We start from the raw sequence: 19,548 nt of genomic DNA on the forward strand, positions 1-19,548 counted from the left end.
GCTCTATGTGATTTCCATTCTTTCAAATGTGTTGAGGTTTGTGTTATGGCCTGTCCTGGTAAATGCCCACAGCTGCGTGAAAAGGATGTGTATTCCACCATATCGAATGACAGCTCTGTGTCTTGCTGAGTCTTTCTCCATCAGCTCTTCTGAGTTTCGCTTCATGTACTTGGGAGATGCGCTGTTTGGCCCATAAACATTTAGGATTGATGTATTTTTCTTGGTGCATTGGTGCTTCTCTCATTATGTAATGTCCCTCTTTGTCCCTGGTAAATTTTTCCACTCTTCATGCTACTTTATGTGGTACTGATATAGCCAGTTATCTTTTTTGTGAATCAATGCTTGGAACGCATATATCTTTTCCCATCCTTTTATTTTCCACCTATCTGTGTCATTATGTTTCAAGTGAGTTTCCGGAGAACAGCTGGAAACTGGAATAGTTTTTATCCATTCTGCCAATCTGTGTCTTTTAATTGACATATTGAGATCATTTTAGTGTAAAGCAATTACTTCTATATTACAGCTTAAGTTTGTCACTATGTTATTATTTTCCATTTGTTCCTTTGGTGTTTGTTCCTCTGCTTTTTTTTTTTTTTCTTGTTTTTCTGTGGGTTACTTGAACATTTTCGTGATGTTTTATGGTAATTTTGAGTCTGTGTAGTTTTGTTAATGGTTGCTCTGGGTACTACCACACACGGACATGAGTCATCACAGGCCAGTGGTGGAGATATTTTCCCAGTTTGGGTGAAGTGCAGAAACCTAATTGCTGTTAAGATTTTCTCTCCTCTCCAAAATTTTAAAACGTGATTTTCCAAATTGTTTCCTCTATACACATGGAGCACCACATCCAAGGGTGCCTGATGAATGAAACCCTGAGATGAAGTGATTACTCCTTGTTTACTTGTATTTTTGCCTATTCTGTCGTTCCTCCTTCCTCTCTGAAGGTCTGGGCCTCCTTCGGTTGGAGAGCTCCCTCACAGGTGCGCCAACAACAAACCATCTCTGTCTCTAGCCCTCCGAGAGGGAGCCTTTCTTTCCCTGAAGGAAAGTTTCCCTGCCACTAGGATGTGAGGTGGATGGTCATTTTCTCCATGAGCTCCACTGTCAGTCAGGAATTCTGCTGTTGCCTGAGGTGGCTCTTCTTGGCAGGCAACACGCTATTTCTCTCTGACTTCTGAAAAAGACCTTTTCTTTGTCTGTATTTTCACAAGTTTAGTTCCAGTGTATCCTGGTCGGTGTCAGTTTCTTTGGGTTTCTCTTGCTTGGCATTTGCTAGGCTTCTTGGAACTACAGGTTTATGTCTTTCATGTGGCTCGTATTTGCATGTTCTTGTCAGAAACTTACACATAGCAAAATATTTTTATTTTGATGATCAATTTGTCAGTTTTTAGTGTTATGTTTTGTTCCTTTTGTGTCTAAGAACTCTTTGCCTATACAACTATATGAAGAATTCCTATGCTTTCTTCTAGAAGATGTGTAGTTTTAGCTTCTAAGTTAAGTCTCTGACCCCTTTTGCCTTAATTTTTATGAATGAGATAAGGCCCAGGGTTCAGATATCTAGTTTTCCAGTAACATTTCTTGAAAAGGCTCTTTTCCATGTTGAATTGCCATGGCAATTTTGTGGAAAATCAGTTGGACATATATATACATGTGAATTCACTTATAGACATTTTATCCAGTTCCATTTTTCTGTATCTGCTACATTGTTTTTGTTTACTTATCTGTAAAATAAGGCTTTATAACTTTATGTCAAGTTTTGAAATCAACCAGTGTTAAGTCTAATTTTGTTTGTTCATTCAAGTCTTTGATTTCTCTCAGCAGTTTCTTTAGTTTCCAGTATATAGGTCTTGCAAATATTCTTGTTCAATTTATTCCCAAGTATTTTACATTTTTACACCACTGCAGCAAGTACTGCTTTATAAATTCACTCTCTGGGGGGCCCCTGGGTGGCTCGGTGGGTTAAAGCCTCTGCCTTCTGCTCAGGTCATGGTCCCGGGGTCCTGAGGTCAAGCCCCGCGTCGGGCTCTCTGCTCAGCGGGGAGCCTGCTTCCTCCTCTCTCTCTGCCTGCCTCTCTGCCTACTTGTAATTCCTGTCTGTCAAATAAATAAATAAAACCTTAAAAAAAAATTCACTCTCTGGTAGTTATTGCCAGCACACAAAAAATATCGGTGATTTCTAAATACTGACCTCATATCTTGTGACCTTTGCCAAACTGTCCACTCATCACTTTTTCCTCTTTCTTTTGTAGGGCATTTATACAGGAAACTGATTTATGCTATGGGTCTTCACTCAAATGAGTTCCAGTAGCTCTCTTATAGATTCCTGAGGGATTATTTTTTTTTAAAGATTTTATTTATTTATTTGACAGAGAGAGATTACAAGTAGGCAGAGAAAGAGAGAGAGAGAGGAGGAAGCAGGCTCCCTGCTGAGCAGAGAGCCCGATGCGGGACTCGATCCCAGGACCCTGAGATCATGACCTGAGCCGAAGGCAGCGGCTTAACCCACTGAGCCACCCAGGCGCCCCTGAGGGATTATTAAGATACATGATCTGCGAATGTTCTCTGGTCTGTAGACCTTTTATTCTCTCTCTTGCCTTATTATAGTTGCTAAGTATACTCCTGAATGAAAGTGGTAAGAGGGTTCCATTCTGATTGGGGGGAAATACCCGTTCTTCTCTCTATAAACAGATGTCCCTTATCAGGACATCCATTGAAGACATTACCTTCTAATTCCGGTTTCCTGAAAATTTTTTGTCCTCAATGGGTACTGAATTTTTCCTTTTCTTTTAGTCTACTGAGATAATCATATAGCATATAGTTTTCTTCTTTATTCTCTTAATATGGTGAATTACATGACTGATCTGAGATTAGACCAACTTCACCTTCCTGAGATAAACCTCACTTAAACAATGATTTTTTTAATACAAATTGCTTTGTATTTGGTTGCTGATACTTTATAGAGAATCTTATGTCTGTATTCATAAAGGATATAGAGTTTATAGTTTTCTTTATAATTTCTTTGTAATGTCTCTAATTTTGACATCCAGGCGATGCTGGCCCCCGAAAATGAGATAAGAAGCATTGCCTCATCTTTTATTTTTTGAAAGAGTTTGTAAATCTTTTTGAAATGTCTCTAGAATTAATTAGTAAAGCCACTGGGGCTGGAAATTTTTTGTGGGGAAAGACTTTTTAATTACAAATTCAGAGTTTTTATACTCAGAGGACTAATCTGATTTCTTATCTTGTGCAGCTCTGGTTATTTATATCCTTCAAGGAATTTGTCCATGTTAGATGTAGAACTTACTTCATAAAGTTGATCATAATATTCTTTCATTCTTTCCATGTCTGTAGGGTCTGTAGTAATGCCCACTTTTCCATCTGTAATTTTAGGACTTGGTATCTTCTCCATGTTTTTTCTTAGACTGTCTAGTTAGAGGTCTATCAATGTTTTTTAGGACTTGGTATCTTCTCCATGTTTTTTCTTAGACTGTCTAGTTAGAGGTCTATCAATGTTTTGATCCTTTCGAAGAACCAATATCTGGTTTCACTAATGTTCTCTATTGTTTGTCTACTTTCTACTTCATTGCTTTTTCCCCATTTTTTGTTTAAATTCAATTAATTAACAAATGATGTATTATTGATTTCAGAGGTAGAGATCAGTGATTCATCAGTCTTATATAATACCCAGTGCTCATTACATCATGTGCCTTTCTTAATGTCTATCACTCAGTTACCCCATCCCCCTGCTTTCCTTCCTTCCAGAAATCCTCGGTTTGTTTCTTATGCTTAAGAGTCTCTCATGGTTTTTCTCACTCTGCTTTCATCGTTTTATTTTCTTCTCTTCCCCTATAATTCTCTGTTTTGTTTCTTAAATTCCACATATCAGTGAGATCATATAATTGTCTTTCTCTGACTTATTTCACTTAGCATTATACCCTCTAATTTCATTCAACTTCATTGCTTTTTTTCATGTGAATATATAAGGTAAAGCTTAAAGCAGTCCATTGAAGTAAAGTTAAGAATTTAGAAAACTTGGGTAACCTGGGTGGCTTGGTTGGCTAAGTGTCCAAAGAGTGATTTTGGCTCAGGTCGCGATCCCAGGGTCATGGGTTTGGGTCCCACATCAGGCTCTGCACTCAGCAGGAAACCTGCTTGAGAGTCTCTCCTTCTGCCCCTCCCCTACTTTCTCTCACTCTCTCAAATAAATAAATCTTAAAAAAATATATTCAGAACTCAGTCATTCTAGTCATATTTCAAGTGCTCAACTGCATTATATAAAACATTTCTATCTTTGCAAATGATTTCACTGGACAGCTCTGTTCTTGGGGGTGGGAGGTCTATTCCTCAACTGGTTCCATCTCTCTTAGCAAGACATTTCTGAAAGCTTCATGGGCAGGCCAAGTAGTCCTCTAACCAATCCTGTTCTCCTGATGAACGTAGTTTTGGCCTCATCTCAGGCCTTATGGCCATCTCCCTTCATCTTGGACCCTCTGCTTCCTCCCAGCCCCAACTGTCTGTTCTCCACATCTGCTTCCAGAAGGAGCTTCCAACACAGACATCTGTCCCTGCACCAACCTGCTCAAATGGCAATGCTCCCATTGCCTAGAATCCCAAAGAACTTCCCAGTGGGGCATGATCTCTCTCCCCCATAAACCTGCATGACGGTTTAGATAGGCCACTGAGTCACTAGTGTCACATCTCAGTCATCTACTAGTCTGTAGGCAGAAGGAAAGAGGGACAATGCTACCAGCCCCAGAGGTGCTTGCTCACTTCTCTTGGGCCTGGTCCATGTCCTAAGCCCCAGAGCTCAGGTCCCCACAGCCACCCAGGAAAACAGGTCCCTGCTATTTGAGACCAGCTGAGTTTTGGGTGTGAGACAGAGCACCTAGGAGGGCATGAGCCTCAGGGGTATGAAGGATTGAGGGCACTGCTCTGGAATGGGCTCAGGGACTAAAAAATTAGGACCTAGAGTCTTGTACTTTTCCATCTGTGCTTCCAGGGGCCCTAAGCCTGCCTGGACAGGTCAGCTCAACTCATTACAGAAGTAGTGACTGGCACCTCTCCCTGCCGACCTAGCCATGCCCCTGACACCCTGCCCTTCAGCCCCCCAGCCATGAATCACAGCAGCCTCACAGGAGGAAGCAGTGATAACCCGAGGTCCCAGGAGGGCCACCCTCTGTTCTGTCCTAATCCACCCTGCAGGGGAGGGCTCAACACAGCCCCCTCCACTCCTGCCACCGGCCTGTCTGCACAGCCCAGCCCCGTCCCCAGCACCACACATCCATCTACCTAGAGCCCCCTTCCTCACAACCCCCCTCCCCACTTTCCCATCTCTCTCTCCTCCCAGGTGCCTGGTTTTTCAGCCCACCTGGCTCTCCCACAGCCTGGCAGCCACTCAGCCCCAGCGCCCAGCAGAGGGTGGGGTTGGAGACTGTCCTCAGGAGGGACATGGACTGGGACAGGACCACTTTGATCACCCAGCAGATGCCCTGAGATGTGGGGAACCCCACAGGCACTTAGTGGGGAGCCACAGGTTACTGAGCTGGACAGCAACCAGAGAAAACAATGTAAGAGGCTGAATGTGGAAATCAGAAGAAAGGAAATCAGAGACAGAGACAAGGCAGGACCAGTGTCAGGGAGGGTCCTGGGGGGCCTGATGGCTGCTGGTAGGGGGGGTCCCAGGGAGGTAGGTCTGGTGTGGGGGGAGGATTCCTGGGGGGGGGGCTCGAGGGCAGGTAGTGGGGGGAATCCCAGGGCTGGTATGGTAGGGTTCCTGGGGAAAGCTGAGGGTGGCTGGTGTAGGGGGTCCCAGGGAGGGCTAAGGGGGGGCCAATGTGAGGACTTCTGGGACAGCTGAGGGAGCCAGCAGATGCTGTGGTCTGACAGAACCAGAACTGACCCAGTCCAGGAGTGCAGAGAGAAGAACAGGCGAGGACCCCCAGGATCCAAAGAACAAGGAGCAAGGGCTTGGAGCAGCTGCCTGGACGTGGCCGCGCTGGAGGAGGACCCATTTCACAGGGAGGAAGTCAAGGCCCACAGAACCAGGATCTTCCCTCTCCTTCCTACAAGCAGGCACATCCGCTGTTTGGGAAATGCAGTTTGCGGGGGGCCAGGAGGGACTGCAATCTTGAAATAACCCCGGCTGGAGCTGGGGGGAGGCCGGCGGGCGCTCAGGCGGACGATTAATTACGAGGATCCCTCTCTGAGCCGGGTGTTTACGTGCATGCTCGTCTGTTTGGGGCCTGCAAATCCGTGTCAGATGTTAATGGAACAGCATCATTTTTCTGCTGAGGTGGCATCCCCAGGGATGTTTGGATGAGGCGGCCGGCAGGACTCGGCCTGGGAAAGGCAGGCCAGCGGCCCAGGAGGGAGGCCATTTGTCAGGCTGCCCGACAGCCCGGCCACCCCACCCAGGTCCCTCTGTCCACCAGGCTCTGAGGATGTGAAAAGTAAGGATCCACTCAGAGAAGGAGGAGACTGCGGGGCGGATGCGAGTCTAACTGGGCACTGACACCGCAAACACAGGCCCCTGGGCCATGCCGGGCCATGTAAGGCCACCTGCATCCCACTGGAACCGGATCCCGATGCGGGCACTCTGCTGCAGGCTGTGGCAGTGAGGACGGAGGGCAGGCCGGTGGGAACACACTCCCACTCAGCTCCAGCTGCTGCCCCCCTCTGAACCTCTGCTTGCTGTCAGCGGAAGGAAGAGGCACAGAGATAGGAAGTGACTGGCCAAGATCACATGGCCAACAGGCCCTTGGGGTGGGAGGCCAGTGGCCCCTCTGTGTGAAGAGGGAGCTGAGGCCCTCCCTGAGGACACCCTCCCTAGGGTGTCCCCCAGCAACTCCTCAAGCCAGTGATATTGCCACTCATCAAGGCAAGCATTTGGGGCCAAGTTCTGGAAGGAACCCTGGTCCTGGCAAGCTCTCCACCTACACTGTGCCCCACTATCCTTTAGGAAGATCACTCCTGCCCCAGGGTCTTTGCACAAGCTGTTCCTGCAAACCCAACACATACCTCAGGTCCTCTGCTCAAAGGCTGTCTCTCAGCCCCAGTCCATTCCTCCCATCAACACGCTGAGGGGGAGGCACAGTGATAAGCAATTAGCGGTGGGAAAGCTTGAAACACTCTGCCCAGTACATAATAGGTGCTCAGGAAAGGCAGCCACACTGGCACTATGGTATTTGATAGGAATCTTACACCACTCTGTTATCACTGGGAATTATTGTCACGCAGACTTGCTTTCACAGGACTGGGAACCTGCCTGGATTTTTATGCCAGTAGCGTCCTTTTTTAAATCCTGGACAGGTTGCCCTCTTGATTCTCCTTCGTACACCTAAGGAGGACAGAGACCCTCTGCAAAGGATCCACCTCAGTGTCCCTATCTGCAAAGAGGGCTCTTTAGTCAGGGCTGTGCAGAGTGGGATGGGTGGGGCCCAGAGGAAGAGGCAGGCTTGAAGATCCTTGTGTAGCCTTCAGAACTAGAGACCCTCATGGTGGAGGGGAAAGCCAAGTGAGGGGATGGCACCAGGGCCCTTTACAAGCTCCAGGTGCCACAGCATGGCCTGGCCGTGCTGCCTTGCCCAACTTTGAGGCCCCCTGCTCCAGCTGTCATCAGATGGCATCCCGCCTTGCCCCAGCCTCAGGGCCTTTGCACAGCAGCCCCCTTCTCTCTGCCCTGGCACAGCTCCTCCCCCAGGACCCAGGAACTGTCCTGCCTGGACCTGAATCCCAGGTCCACCAGCGGCGAGACTGCGTGCCTCGGTTTCCACACCATAAGATAAAGACAGTGCTAGGACCTTCCACAGAGGACAGCTGCAAGTGTGAGCCCACCAATACATGGCTGGTGCTGGCACAGGCCCTGGCGCACTGGCCGCTTTCGCAGTTTAGGACGACGCCGACGGGACCGTGCTTCCCCCCTTGCCTGCACTGCAGCGCGCTGACCACTCACTTCTCTGGAGCGGGGGCTGTCCCCTAGGCCAGGAGCCCCAGCGCCAACGCCACCCCCTGCCCCTCACACACCAGAGCTAACCGAGCTCCCGCGTCCATCGCCCGCGGAGGCAGGTTCCCGGCCCTCCCCTGCCCCCTCGTGGTCACTCTCGGTATTTCCCCAAGGCACCAAGGGGGGCCCTTCTTTCCTGCTCATTTGGGGACTGGCTCCTCCCCAGGCTCCAGGCACCCAGGGAGGCAGTGGTGCAAAGCAGACCAGGTTGCCCCCAGTGCGGAGGTCCCGCCTGCATGGACACGACTCCCAGGGGAGAGCAGCCCTGGGGGAGGGCGGGAGTCCCACAGGAACGTCTCCTGCCTTGGGGCCTTTGCTCCTGTTGCTACCGACATTTTCGTACCTCCACACTGCGCCGCAGGCGCTCCAGGAAACCTCTCGGTGACCTCCTCAGTAAAATGGGCTTCTGGTGGGCCTCGATGATGGCTCCAGAAGGTTCTCAGCACAGCGCCGGGCACGCAGCAGGTGTTTGCGCCCACGGCGTGCAGCTGAACTCTGAAAGCCGAGTTGGGGAGCAGCGTGTGTGTTAACAGGAGGCACGGGGCGCGCGCCATGGCCCCTGGGCCGCCGGACGGACCAGGCCCACGGCAGCAACAAACAGCTCCGACGGCTCGGACGGCTGGCGTGCAGCTTCGTGTTGGCCCTTGCGTCGTCCACAGCAGTCAGGCGGCTCTGTCCAGGGCGGGCCTGCTTGGGGCCGGGGGGCTCCCCGGCCCGCGTTCCGCTCATGCTGGCTGCGCTCCCGTCAGGCCGGGGGAAATGGCGAGCCGGGGCCTCGCGTCAGAACGTGGGTGAGCGCGGCTGCACACGGGGCTCTAGAGGAGGGAGAGGACCCGCCCAACCTCGCAGTGATCCGCACGCACGCACCTGTCCGCGCACGCACGCACCTGCCCGCGCACACACGCACCTGCCCGCGCACACACGCACCTGCCCGCGCACACACGCACCTGCTGTGTCCGAGCCACGGCTCTGGGGGTGGGGCCTCTGACCTCCAGCCGCTATGGCCTGCGCGTGTGCGCCCGCGTCAGGGAGCCCCGGAAGCCAGTGGTGAAATCTGGAGGGAGGCCTGGTGGCCCGAGAGCCAGGCCCTCTGTACGAACGGACTAAGCGGGGTCCCTGGGGGTCCCTGCTAGGAGGGTCTACTGTTGGGTGAGGAGCGGGTCTGCAGGCTGTGCTGGGAGCTCGCTCGGCACCCCCCCTCCCCACTTTATTGTCTGGGGCTATCGGCCACCTACGGAGAAGGGAGAAGACCCCAGGAGGCCAGAGCAGCACCCAGTCCCCGCCGTGCCCGCACAGGCACACCCAGAGATGCAGGCCCGGGGTCTGTGCTCAGACACACCCAGCCAGGGACCTTGTGGAGACCTCACACAGGCAGCCGGGGCCCTGGTGAGAGCAGAGGGCAAGGCCCGGGCACCCAGCAGCAGGGTTCCCCAAGGGCAGGCCGGGATGGGGCCTGGGGCACAGAGGATGCTGGGTGGCCCCTGGGAGCCTCTCCCTGGGCCCTGGGCCTCAGAGCCCAGATCCCAGACAACCTTTGAAAGTCCAGTCTCAATAGCCGCACAAATGGGCCGGGATGAGGCAGCTGCAAGCAGGATGAGCGGCCAGGCGGGGAGTGTGTGGAGGCCACCACTTCGTGTGGGATCCAGCAGAGGGAACTGCGGGTTCAGGTACTTGAGAATGCCATATCCAAGGGCCCAGAGATGTCCGAGATGTCCAACAGAGGGGTAGCCCCTTCCAGGCAGGAGGATGGGTGCCTGGAGCCCAACCCTGACCCATCCTGAGCTCCCTTGAGGTCCTGGAGGTGCTCAGCCACGGTGTGGGATAGAGGATGTCTGTCTGGACACCCAGCAGGATGGAGGGAACCAAAGCTCAGACAGAAGGGGCGAGGAGGGCACCAGGTGCTACAGTTCTGTACTTCGCAACACATGGTACATAATGAATTCTGCCCCGCCCCCCACCCCTCTCAGCTGTGCCTCTGGAGGCTCCCGATGGATAGATGCCAGGCCTCTAAAGGCTGCCTGTCCCCATGGGCTCTTCTGGCGGCTCCTGCAGGCTGGTGCCAGGAGCTGCAGCTTTGGGGTGCAGGGCAGAGCACGCTTTCCGAGGGGATGGCTGGCCCCCGCATCTCCAGTCTGGGCCTGCGCCCCAGTCCCTGGGGCTCCCTCTCGCCACCCCCACCACGGGAGCCGCCGCTGGCCGAGGAGCAGGAATGACACAGACAGGGTTCTGTACAAAACCTGAAATATTTTTACTCTTTTAAAACTTTGATCTAAGCTGCCTTAGACCTTAGGGACTCGATACAAGAGTAATATGAATTGGGAAATAAAACACTTTAATAGCCACGGTAAACTTTGTTAGAAATGTACATGTTGCCAAATAATAATAATAATAAATTTTAAAAAATAAAAGAGAGAGAACAGCTGGATGGCCGGGTTAGATTATATAAATGTTCAACAAGGACGGGAAAGGAAGCCTCGCGGACGCCAGGACGGCACAGTGAGCGCAGCCAGCGCCCGGCGAGCTTGCAGCCAGCCTCGGGGCCAGGCCTCGCGGACACGGCCCCCGGGGACAGGCGTATAAACAAAGCTCATAAGAAATGTACAAATATAAAAAGCTACAAACATTAATAAATTACAGCATCACAAAACACAGAAACACTTCACAAGGTGCTAAGTAAAATAACTGCATCCCCACCCCCTTCGCCAACGAGAAGGAAAGAAAGAGCTGGTGTCCGAGTCGAAGAGCCCTCTCCCGTCGCGTCTGGAGCGGGTCTCGCGCACGGCTGCTGCTGCAAAGACAGACAGAAGGCTCCACACACACCCACTTGTTTTTCAGGCAATACCTTAGTTCCTAAAAGAAAAAAGTAACACCAACAGGAACAGTAAACAGAAAGAAGGAAGGCAGAAACCAAGTGTTCATCATACTCGGCAAAAAACTCGTATAAATGTTAATGACGGACTCTCTAGAAAGAAATTCCTAAAGATACTTTTACTCTTATAAAAAAGAAGTTATTGAAAAAGCTATTTACACGCTACATTCTATGAAAAATATGCTTCAGGAGATAGATCTAAAATTAAAATACAGGATTGCCTGAGAAACAACTCCAGCCCCTCTGTGTCGACGGGCGGACATTCGGTCCAGGGTCCACCCAGGGACTCGACACCAAACACGGACAGATGACAGACAGACGTGCCGGGCCCCGCGTCCTCAGGCTGCCCCGCCGCCATCCGTCCCGCCAGGCGGGGTGTCTCGAATGAGAAGTGCTTCTCGGAGTGTAGCCGGTGGGGCAGCGGGGGCCCACCCTCATGGCTTAGCCTGGGCCCCTAGCCCACACGTCGTGGCTGGGCCTGACCCTTCCAGGGGGACCCCATCACAGCGCCCCCACCCACTAACACACTGACCCTGCTGCCGGCCCCAGCATCCCAAGAAAGGCCCTGGCCATTCGGGGCACGACACCCACCATCCGGCCCACCGGCCACTGGCCGGGGAGCACAGAGGCCCCTCTCCTGGCCGGGCCGCACGCTCTCTGGACTGTCTGAGAATCACTCGGGAAGAGTAGGGGGGCACATAAGACCCCACTTTCTCCTCCTCTTCCTCTCTAGTGTTCTTTGCCTTTTTTAAGCCTCTGGAGGCTACCAGCCTGTGGCCAGCTCAGACTCTGGGCCTGGTGAGCTTTGGCTCACTCCTCCTTCCTCAAAGGACTCGTGCTCCCAGCAGAGCTGCAGAAGCCCTGCGATCACACCCATACTCAGGGGTGCCCGGAGGCTCTCCTGAAACTGGAATGGTCCTCAAACGGGCAGGGCTGAGTTTCGGGAACTGGTCACTCTAAGCAACTTGAGAAAGGATGTCTGTCCACATCGATGAGCTCCGCCTGCTGAAGCAACAGATGCTCGTATGGGGGGAGTGGTGGCCGGGAGGGGGCCAGGCCCTCCCTGGGGTGAGGCAGCGCGGCCACCCTCCTGGGGGCTGATGTTCTAGCGGGGCTCCGGGGGTCCTGAGCGGAGCGGAAGGATCCTGGCTTTCCAAACTTTAAAGGAGCAGTTTTCCGTTCCGATGAATTTTCAAAATTTTCCCGAGCCTCTGCTTGGCGGTGGCCATGCCCTTCTTTGTACGTTTTCCTGCAGGCAGGGAAGGAGATGGGAAAATGCCAGGTGAGCGAGAGACCAGAGGAGCCCCTACTAGACCCCCATTGTCTCCGGAAGATGGACCTCCGAGACCTGAGCCCCAGCCACTCCAGTCCCTGCAGAACCACCAGCGGCCAGCAGAGTGCCCTGCCTGAGGCTGCACTGACAGGGACAAGGGACAGCATCACTCCAGAGTGAGGCCCATCCTTCCACCTGGCAGCAGGAGCCACGCTCCTCGTGTCCATGGCCAGCTGGGTCTTACGGCCAGGATACGGGCAGATCAGGGGCCTGGGGAGAGTGAGAATCTAAGGGACCTAGTAGGCAGTCCCACCGCCAAATCATGTAGGGGACCCTGGATCCCCTCACGCCCCACCCAGAGAACCCTCAGCAAACAGCTAACCACACCCCAACTCCAAGCCAGGCTCCAGCGTTGAGGCCACCAGCCCAGCCTCTGCCCCATGAGGGACCGTAGCTTTTGGTCTTGAGAGGGACCGTTTCTTCCCCACACTAGCCAAGCACGTGGCTACAGACACAGGGCCATGGTGACACAGAGCAGGCCCGTGGTCCCCGCAGTGCTGACCGAGAGCAGGGTTGCTCAGGGCGCGCGGGCACGGTACCTTTGGCAGCGGTGTTGTTGGGGGATGACGCAGAGGGCCGCCTCTGTGTGAGGAAGACCCCAGGGGCCATGGGCTGGGAGGCACGGCCAGCCTGGGCCCCTGAGAAGGCTCCGGCTGCGGTGTACTCGTGATCCGCCAGGCTGCTGCTGTGCGCCTCGGGCGGGGGCTCGGGCGAGCTGCCCTCCTGTGAGGCCTGGCTGCTGGCCGTGCTGGTGGAGGCCGGGGTGGTGGAGGCCGGGGTGGTGGAGGCCGGGGTGGTGGAGGCCGACGTGGTGGAGGCCGATGTGGTGGAGGCCGACGTGGTGGAGGCCGAGGCCGAAGGGGAGGGGGTGTTGGGAGCCGGCTTCCTTTTGGTGTTCTTTTTCTTCCTACTCTTCTGCTCCTCCTTTGAAGGAAGCATAGGAGCCAACTTCAGACACCAAAGAGCTGGTCCCCAGCAGCAAAAAGGGATAGGCCCACGCCCACTCACCGCAAACCCCAGAGAAGCGCCGGGGCCTGTGTGCAGACCAGCATGCCCCCTGCACGAGGGGACGTGTCCTCTGCCCCCTCACCCCCCCTCATAACCGCCCCCCAACAGACTCAGAGCTGCCGGGGGACCCACTGCCAGCTCCCACCTCCCCAGCTGCGCACTGCCAGGGCTCAGCAGTACTCAGACGTCCCCAAGCCTCTGATAGCTCCCAGCCTGGGCAGGCTGGCCATAGGGCCGGGAAGGTGCAGAGGCATCTGGGGAGCCTGAGCCCAGGCAGGGCCCCTCCTCACCTGTTGGGACAGCTTGGCGGCGGCAGCTGCCAGCCCGGTCTCGATGGAGGCTACTCTGGTGCCCTCACGCACAGGCCTGTCCTGCCTTGGCACCGACGGGCCAACCCTCGCTGTGGGAGAGAACACCACCCTGCCTGGAGCGGCCACCCATCCCCTGAAACACCTCCCAGCCTCCTTGACCCTGCCCCAGTCTGTCCCTGAGTCATGGGGAGGGCCAACATGAGCCCCGTGGGAAGGGCCCCCACGCCAGCAAGACAGGAGAGCAGGCAGGGGCCACACAGACAGTGGACCAGACCTCCACCCCACTGGCTGCCATGACCCAGCCAGGTGCAAAGACGGGACGAACCAGCTGAAGGACTGGCCTCCTCAGAGCCCCGGTCAGGCTCCCGCAGGCAGCCAGCCCCACCAGCACCCTCACAGAGCCAGGGGGCCCACAGTTCTCAAGCCAGAGGGATGGGCAGGGGATGCGTTGCCCACAGCACTACCTGTGGGACTGTAGGGAGCATCGTCAGAGCCTTTCCTCCGCTTGGACCGGGACTTGAAGACCGGACTGTCCTCGTCAGACTCCAGGGAGGGGTAAACTAGGGGGCGGGGGGAGAAAGGCCTGAGCCGGCAGTGCCACTGGGGGATGGGGGCTTCAGGTAGACCACCCGCACGGGCACAGGCAGCCCCAGGGAGGGCAGGGATTGGTCAGACAAGAGGCCCTGGCAGCCCCCACAGGTCCCGCCCCAGCCTGGCTGCAGTGTCCACTGCTTCCTTCTCTGCAGCTGTCAGAGAAGAAAACATCCCAAGTCCATCGGAGCGAGTCTGCGATGGCGGAGCCCCATCCAGGAGCCCTGGGCGACTCCCAGGTGCCTCCGCTACACTGTGTCCTCGCCCCCAGGGCCCGCCCACTCCCCACAGGAGGCTAGAAAAGGGGCTCCCTGCTGTCTGTCCACCAGCTGCGGCCGGGCCAGCCTCTCCTTAGGAGGGCGCTCCAGGGGCAGGAGTGTGAGCGCAGGGCATCAGGACCACACCAAAGGCAGACCCTGCACCACCGGGGCCAGTATATCGCTGGCCCGGGGGCACCCTACCCATCCCCGAGGGGCAGGCCAAGCACGCAGGCAGGTGCGCATTCCTGAGTCCTGCATGTACAGGGCCCGGAGGACTGGGGTAGGGCATGAGGGGTCATGCCCCTCAGGATCCCTGCTCTGCCCCCCTCAGATGTGGGCCACTCTGGGCCTCAATGTTGTTATCCACACAGAGACACGCAGAGCAGATGGGGTCTCAACGTGTCTGTGAGTATATGGTCACGTGGGGGATGGCCGGGCTGGTCCTCAGAAGGCAACATGGGAATGGACCCTCAACCCAGCACGCCCCCTCCCAGGTCCCTGCCCGGGGACACCACGGCCATGGGCACACAATGACCCCTGCACCCGCATTCACAGCAGCAGTGATCACAGTGGCCAAGAGGAGGAAGCCACCAGGCGTCTACCGGCAGCGGACATGGGCACGTGTGGGGCCGTGAAGAGCCCGTGAAGGACGGCCTGCACCCAGGACCCAATGCACGCGGACGGGGAGACCTGGGGCTGGGGCCGGGGCGGATGTCCTTCTGGGCGGTGACTACGGCACGCCCTCCACCGAGTTACATGCTTCCTCAGGCCGACTTCTCCATGTCCTAAAGAAGGGCCAGGGGTCGGCACAAGGACGAACCCCAGCGGCACCGCGGAGAGGCCCCAGGGGGCAGGCCAGAGCCCGCCCACACCCCCCACAGGGCTCACCGTAGTCCGAGTCCTTGAAGCAGGCGTCTAGGTGGTCCTGCTCCTCTTCATAATCGTCCAGGTCCACGCTGTTCTTGGCTGCCCGCTTCAGCAGCCGCTTGCCCGCACTCTTGCCGCCACCCCCGTTCTTCCGGGCACCGTGGGCCACCAGTGAGCTGCCCTTGGCCTGGCCGGCACCCCACGTGGTCTGCAGGCAGGAGTCAGAGGCCTGCAGGTTGGCCATGGACAGCATTCCCTGAATGGCTTCCTGCGTGCTGGGGGAGGCTGGGGGCTGGCTGGAGGCACAGAGAGACAGGCACTCAGCCCACGGCCCACGGCACTCGGCCCACGGCCCACGGCACTCAGCCCACGGCACTCGGCCCACGGCACTCGGCCCACGGCCCACGGCACTCAGCCCACGGCCCACGGCCCACGGCACTCGGCCCACGGCACTCGGCCCACGGCCCACGGCACTCGGCCCACGGCCCACGGCACTCAGCCCACGGCACTCGGCCCACGGCCCATGGCATTCAGCCCACAGCCCGTGCCCCATAGCACTCAGCCTACAGCCCCACAACCCATGCCACTTAGCCCACAGCCCATAGCCCGTAGCACTCAGCCCAGAGCCCCGGTATTCACCCCATGTAGCCTAAGGCACTCAGCCCACAGCCCACAGCTCATGGCTCTCAGTCCACGGCACACATACTCTGCCGACAAACCCACGACCCACAGCACTCAGTCCACGGGCCCACAGCAGTCAGCTCACAGCCCACACCCCATAGCCCACAGCACTCCATCCAGGCCCACAGCACCCTCCCACCAAGTGGTCAGAAGAGAGCTTGGGGTACAACATAGTGGTAGCTGATGACCCCCACTTAAAAAAGGCCAGCTCTCTGCCCCCACTCTCTACAGGGACAGAGAAGGGCACATAAGGGACATAAGGAGGCGTAAGGGAGAGGAGGGGGCAGAGAGAGAGCACGTCCATTCCTGTCTCTGATCACAACTTCTCTCTCCCACCTGTTCTTTACCTGATGGCCACACAACAGCTCAGAGCCTTTCCCAATGCCACCTTGTGCTGACCTGACCCCAGCACCCACTGCCCCCAGTGCTCTGCCCTGCCCCTTTGCCCACCCCCACGCCCCCTCCTCCCAGTTATACCAGCTCCCCTCCCTCCAGGACCCAGTGAGGCTGTGCCACCACCTGGCCCCGTACTCTCTGCTGGCCTGGGCTCTGGGAAGGAGAGGCAGGCCCCCTCGCCACCCCTGTGCACAGCAGGGTCCTGGATATGGCTAGACGGAGAGAGATCTCCAAGCCCAGGCCCGGGCTCCTCCAGAAGCTTCACTTTCCTTCTCAGCCCAGCAAACCCTCCCTTGGGATCCTTCTGGGCCTCCTCGGGGGACCTCCTCAGCTCAGCCCAGGAAGCTCCCAGTGGCCCTGGCCCAGCAGGCAGCTCCCCTCGGGGGCTGTTTCTGGCTCTTGTCCTTGCCTATCACCCCAGCCTGTGGGCCACTGGGAATAGGACAGCCCATCCTGGTCTGCGGGGCCCCCAGTCAAACCATGCATCGGGCACTCCTAAGCAGACCCTCCTTCCACTCCCTGGACCCCCAGGAGACAAGAGCAGGAGCCAGATATGGGGTGAGGGACCCATAGGCCGGCTTAGGCCTCCTCCCCATCACAGACCCAAAAGGCCCAAGGAGCAACTGCAGGGCCCCATCCTATGTCTGACCTCCAGCACCGCCCCCACCCTGCCTGCCCCATGTGCCCCCCCAGGGGATCAACCAACTTGCAGGGCTACTGTGACCCCAAAGCAATACCCGAAGTGTCAGTGCACACACACCCTTCTGGGGGGGGTTCTGCAACATGTACATCTCATCGGCTCTCACACCACGCCCCCCCAACCCCCACCACCAAGTGCTGGATGCACGTTTAGTAAGACCGTTAAAATGAAAGGGGCATGTGTCCCCACTCAGAAATGAGAGCTTCCCAAGCCTGGGGCTGGGGAGACTGAGTTGGCCCCCAGGGAGCACAAACACAAACCATCCCCACAGGTCCTGGGGGCCCCGTGAAGCAAGCTGGGACAGAAGCGGTCCTGCCGGTCATACCTGGGGTCCAGGCCAAGGACTCTGGCCTCCTCCCACAGGCAGCCCTCCACAAATACCACCTCCCCAGGCCCCATCCCAGACACACTGGACCACAGTGTTGTGGTTTCTACTGGAACCAAATAGGACTGCAGTTCCAAAGCCAGAAGAGTGGGAAAATCAGTCTGGGCAGACCCCCTGCGGAGTTGGGAGCTCCTGGCCCCTCTGCTCCACCCCCGTGATGCTGCCTGCCCCGTCCAAGCTGCGCAGCCAAAGGGCTGTCCAGGTCCGACCAGGAACACACAGCGTCTCATTGCTGCACCAGACTGCCGACCTGCACGGAAACAGCAGGAGCCCCCAGCTGGCCCAGCACCCACGACGCTCGGCTCTCGGGCGTGGATGTGGCCCCACCAAGGCTGGGAAGACACCAGGCTTCCCACAGGGACGGGAGGGCAGGGGGCCAGGACACCCACCGCGAGTGACCCCCCGGTGCCGGCGTGGTCCCAGCCCAGCTCCGCCACCCCCGAGAGGAGGCCAGTGGAGGCCAGGGCCGCACGTGGCATGGGCCGCCGGTCTACCCACATGGGCCGGTGAATCAAGGGGCAAAGTCAAAGTAACACACATGGAAAATAATCTCTTAATCCTCCAATTATCATACCAAAATCCTCTCCCCTCACCCCCCGCAGTAAACACTCCACAAACCATCCACAAGAAATTAACATATTTCCCTCCATTTTTTTTTCAGCTGTTTTTTTCACAACAGTGAAAACTTAAAACAGAGCAAACAGACCATCAAAAACTGACCTGCTCTCCAAACGGGAGACTGGAGAGAGGAACTGCCCGCGGCAGGCAGCAGGGGTGGGCCTGGCAGGCACGTGTGCACACACGCGGGCGGGTGTGAGGGCACATGTGCATGTCTGCAAAGCAGTGAGCAGCACACCTACACGCTGGCCACCCTCCTCCCTGGGGCTGAGCCCATGCCACAGGGCCGCTCCTGGAAAGGGGGTCACAGGTCGACTGCCCCCAGCACAGGGGCCTCAGGCCAAAGTCCTGATATAGCACGTCTGCCCGAGAGGGGCCCATGTCTGCACATGGACAGAAACCCCTGGGCACTGAGCGGGAGTGCACACTCAGAGGGCCACCAGGAGGGCTGCCAACACCCCCAGCCCCCCTGCTACCCCCAGGGAGAAGGTGTCTCTGGCTGTCTGGGAACCCAGCCTGGCGCACACCACAGACATTCCCGAAAGAAGGCCAGAAGCCCTTCCCAACACGGCCTAATCCGCTTCCCTGGGCTCCAGTGTGTCTGACGCTGGCCAGCGGTGTGGCCTCCTCGCCAGCTTGTGCAGCTCTGGGACCTCGATTCTGGACCCAGGTTTGGAGGCAGATTGAGAGGGCTGAGCACTGCTCAGGCCGTGTGAGCCCCACCTTCCTCAGGCAGGTCACCCCTGCTGGACATCACCGCCCAGCACGGGGGACCTTCTGGAGTCCCCACCCCCGGGGTCTGTCATCAGGCAGACAGGGGATTCTGGCCCTGCCCGGGCCGCCTCCTGGCAGCGTGTCCTTGACCCAGCTGTCCTGTGTGGGAGTTGCTGCTGTCCTAAGGACGAGCAGGGCAGTAGAGGTCCCCTGTTGGGGACGCCCTGATCCCTCAGTTATGTCTGCGGTACTTGTGAAAATCCCCTGTAAAAAAAACCGACCGCAAAGCTTAAAAACCAAGTTTAACTGGATGGAGAGTCTTCAACCGGGACCATCACCACAGAAACGAGCGGAGGCCCTTCATCCAACAACGGGTGGAGGGATCCATCCATTTCTCTCCCTTCAGGGGCCTGGGCTGGGCAGGACTGGGCCGGAGGGACCCTGCCACCCAGGCCTCCCCGGCTGCAGTGAGGGGCCTCCCTGGACGCACCCGTGGCTCGGGGCCATCTGGCTTGGGTGTGGTCACCTGGGAACCCAGCAGATCCAGCCCCACCTCTCAGCTCTTCTGTCCCCAAGCTCGGAAGCGACCGTCTCCCTCCCTGTGGGTGAGGTCTCTGCCGCGTTGGGTCCCAGAGACACCAAGTGCCCTTGACCAGAGCCCAGCCCTGCTCCTCCACTGACTCCCAGGGAGGGCAGCCCCTACAGACGTCTCTCAGGCTCCCCCCATCTACACATCCAGGAGCTCCACAGACCCTGGGGGCCAGCGGAACCAGCCCCCACTCCTCGCCCTGGCGGTCCGGCACCACCCCTGCT

The 19,548-nt window shown here is 56.6% G+C and overlaps 1 protein-coding gene across 3 annotated transcripts in view; it reads right to left on the reverse strand.

Annotated features, from left to right (window-relative positions):
• Positions 1 to 10,226: 10,226 nt before the first annotated feature.
• The window catches only part of PHF2 (PHD finger protein 2), a 67,475-nt gene continuing 58,153 nt past the window's right edge, over positions 10,227 to 19,548 (reverse strand). For 2 of the 3 annotated variants that reach the window (XM_082694171.1, XM_082694172.1), the window contains 5 exons: positions 15,263 to 15,537; positions 13,988 to 14,083; positions 13,503 to 13,612; positions 12,744 to 13,128; positions 10,227 to 12,120 (listed from right to left, as the gene is read on the reverse strand). In XM_082694171.1, the coding sequence (XP_082550297.1) occupies positions 12,032 to 12,120; positions 12,744 to 13,128; positions 13,503 to 13,612; positions 13,988 to 14,083; positions 15,263 to 15,537 (955 nt within the window). In that variant the 3' untranslated portion in view covers positions 10,227 to 12,031. The remainder of the gene's footprint in view (positions 12,121 to 12,743; positions 13,129 to 13,502; positions 13,613 to 13,987; positions 14,084 to 15,262; positions 15,538 to 19,548) is intronic. The other variant, XR_014301528.1, reaches the window with a different exon arrangement.

Source organism: Mustela nivalis (genome assembly GCF_964662115.1).
Source record: "Mustela nivalis genome assembly, chromosome: 13".
Taxonomy (NCBI): Eukaryota; Metazoa; Chordata; class Mammalia; order Carnivora; family Mustelidae; genus Mustela; species Mustela nivalis.